The sequence below is a fragment of the Nestor notabilis genome, unplaced genomic scaffold (genome assembly GCF_000696875.1).
Source record: "Nestor notabilis isolate BGI_N333 unplaced genomic scaffold, ASM69687v1 scaffold19758, whole genome shotgun sequence".
In the NCBI taxonomy this organism is placed as follows: Eukaryota; Metazoa; Chordata; class Aves; order Psittaciformes; family Psittacidae; genus Nestor; species Nestor notabilis.
The window spans coordinates 11510-13593 of NW_009939841.1; the positions used below are offsets into that span (position 1 = coordinate 11510).

General features: G+C 44.2%; 1 protein-coding gene across 1 annotated transcript in view; it reads right to left on the reverse strand.

Annotated features, from left to right (window-relative positions):
- The window catches only part of CPNE1 (copine I), an 11208-nt gene extending 9188 nt beyond the window's left edge, over positions 1-2020 (reverse strand). The window contains exons 1-4 of the mRNA XM_010020084.1: positions 1892-2020; positions 1181-1360; positions 344-418; positions 78-149 (exon numbers count right to left, since the gene is read on the reverse strand). Coding sequence (XP_010018386.1) covers positions 78-149; positions 344-418; positions 1181-1360; positions 1892-2020 — 456 coding nt within the window. The remainder of the gene's footprint in view (positions 1-77; positions 150-343; positions 419-1180; positions 1361-1891) is intronic.
- Between the last annotated feature and the right edge of the window lie 64 nt (positions 2021-2084).

Here is a 2084-nt window from a genome sequence, read left to right on the forward strand (position 1 = left end):
GCAAATACAAAGAGTCCTGCCCAAAAGCCACTAATTGTAAATACCACAGAAGCATGCAATACAGTATGAAACAATACCTTTTTGTCCAAGTTTTGGGCTTCAATTTCCAAGTACACAACCCTGGTGTCTTTAATCTCCTCTGCTGAAATCTGTGCCACAGAAATTTAGGAAGAAAACATTAAAGAAGCAACCCCACAGAGTTTTGCTTGTACTTTGTCCATGAAAGAAACTATAGCTGTATCTATCTTTCCTGTACGTATGCAGCATTTGAAGATACGCTGACAGAAAACCAGAACATATGAAAAAGTGAGAAACCATTTTTTCCACACAAAAACTTACTTACTGTAATGGTGCCCTTTCCTGCTGGCTTTCCCTGTTTCAGTTCCAGTGGTCGGGTGAACACAGAGCTGGACACAACCTAAGGTTAAGAGACAGATAAATATAAATACCAAGTTAGACAAAGAACAAAGAATTACTCTTCAAGGGCTAAATTTTCAAGCCCTCCTCAAAGATCTAAAAGGATTTAAATGCGTTTCCAACAGTGACAGCCATCAGAGTTCGTGCTCCTGAATGGGTGAACAATCTGAAAGTTACCTTCTCTCGCTATCCACAGAACAGTACCTACTAACATGTCTCCAAACTTAACCTTAGCCTCCTATTTCTCCTGAGACACAAGAGGCAATTTCATCACAAGCAGCCAAAAAGACATTAAGAAAAAGATGACTATTTAATTTGTCAAGTCTTTCTTAACAACATGAACCTTCCTTTCTTATCCTGCCTCACTATACAAACCCCTCCTCAGGAAATGAATACAGAATCTCAAAAAGCCTGATTTCCCCGAATTTACTGCTTAATGGCCACTTTATACAAAGGAAACTCATTAGAGCTCTCCAAGCACCATGCCTTCCTCACTCCCAGACTGCCTTTAGCGCTACAAGCTCCTCCTAAATTAAGCAAATTAATTGCAAATCCATGTGTATTTCCAGCCTTCGCTTTGTGATCGTGACAGAGATTTTTTCAACTACATTCCACAGTAACACAAATGAACCTGTTCAGCAAAATGTTTTCAAATTTGAATGTGTCAGAGCCTTTGATAAAGCAGTCTTTCACCCCATTTTTCATTACAAACCCAACACTTGCTGCTACTTTGTACATTATTTATCATGCTTCTAATGCATACCTGTCCCAGCGTGCACTCGATCCCTCCGAGGTAGTCATCGTCATTCAGATCAAAGGACTTGTTATCAATATCATACACACCGAACTTCAGCTTCTGCACTTTCTCAAAGTAGTAATCGACAACCAGTTTCTTGCAGAATTCAGGGTTTTGGCAGTTCTTTATCCTCTCTGTACGATCCAGCTGCATGAACACAGAAACAAAGACATTGATGATTAGTAAGAAGCACGCTTCCTCCCTCACAGCTTTTCATCTGCACTGGTCGAACACAAGCACCAGCCCGGCTACACACCCCAGCCTATGCTTTGTGCTCTGATGAACCAGGCCATGCAGGCAGGCTGACTGACAGCTTGCCAAGAAGGGAAAATGCATTGGATAATACATATTACTATATGGAATATTCTGAAAATAGGGGGAAAAAGGCTGAGGGAACACCTTCTGTATTCTGCAGTATGTGCTCTGGGGTAAAGGAAAGAGGGCAGGTCATACCATAACAAGCAAATAACCCAATGCAACTGTAAACAAATGTATGAGCGATGAATGAAACAACGAAGGTAAAACCCTGAACAGTTTGAGAGCGTGGGCATTGGGGGCCGCTTGCTGAATGCAAATCCAAATTAAAGGTCTCATGCAACCACTAGGACATGGAAATAGGGAAAATCCAGTGCGTCTGCCCCGAGGGTGAAGTGGGACCGACCTAACCCTAACCCTTACCTCAGCCCACTGGCCCCCGCCCAGGTCCTGGAGCAGGACGCAGAGCGGATCCGACTTGGAGCCCAGGTCCTTGTCGAGGAGGCTCTGGCAGGACACCGACAGCTCTACCTTGGACACGCACCCGGCCATCTGCGGGCAGAGCACAGGGTCAGACCCACCAACAGACGGACAGACCAGACCGCCCGCTGGCGGC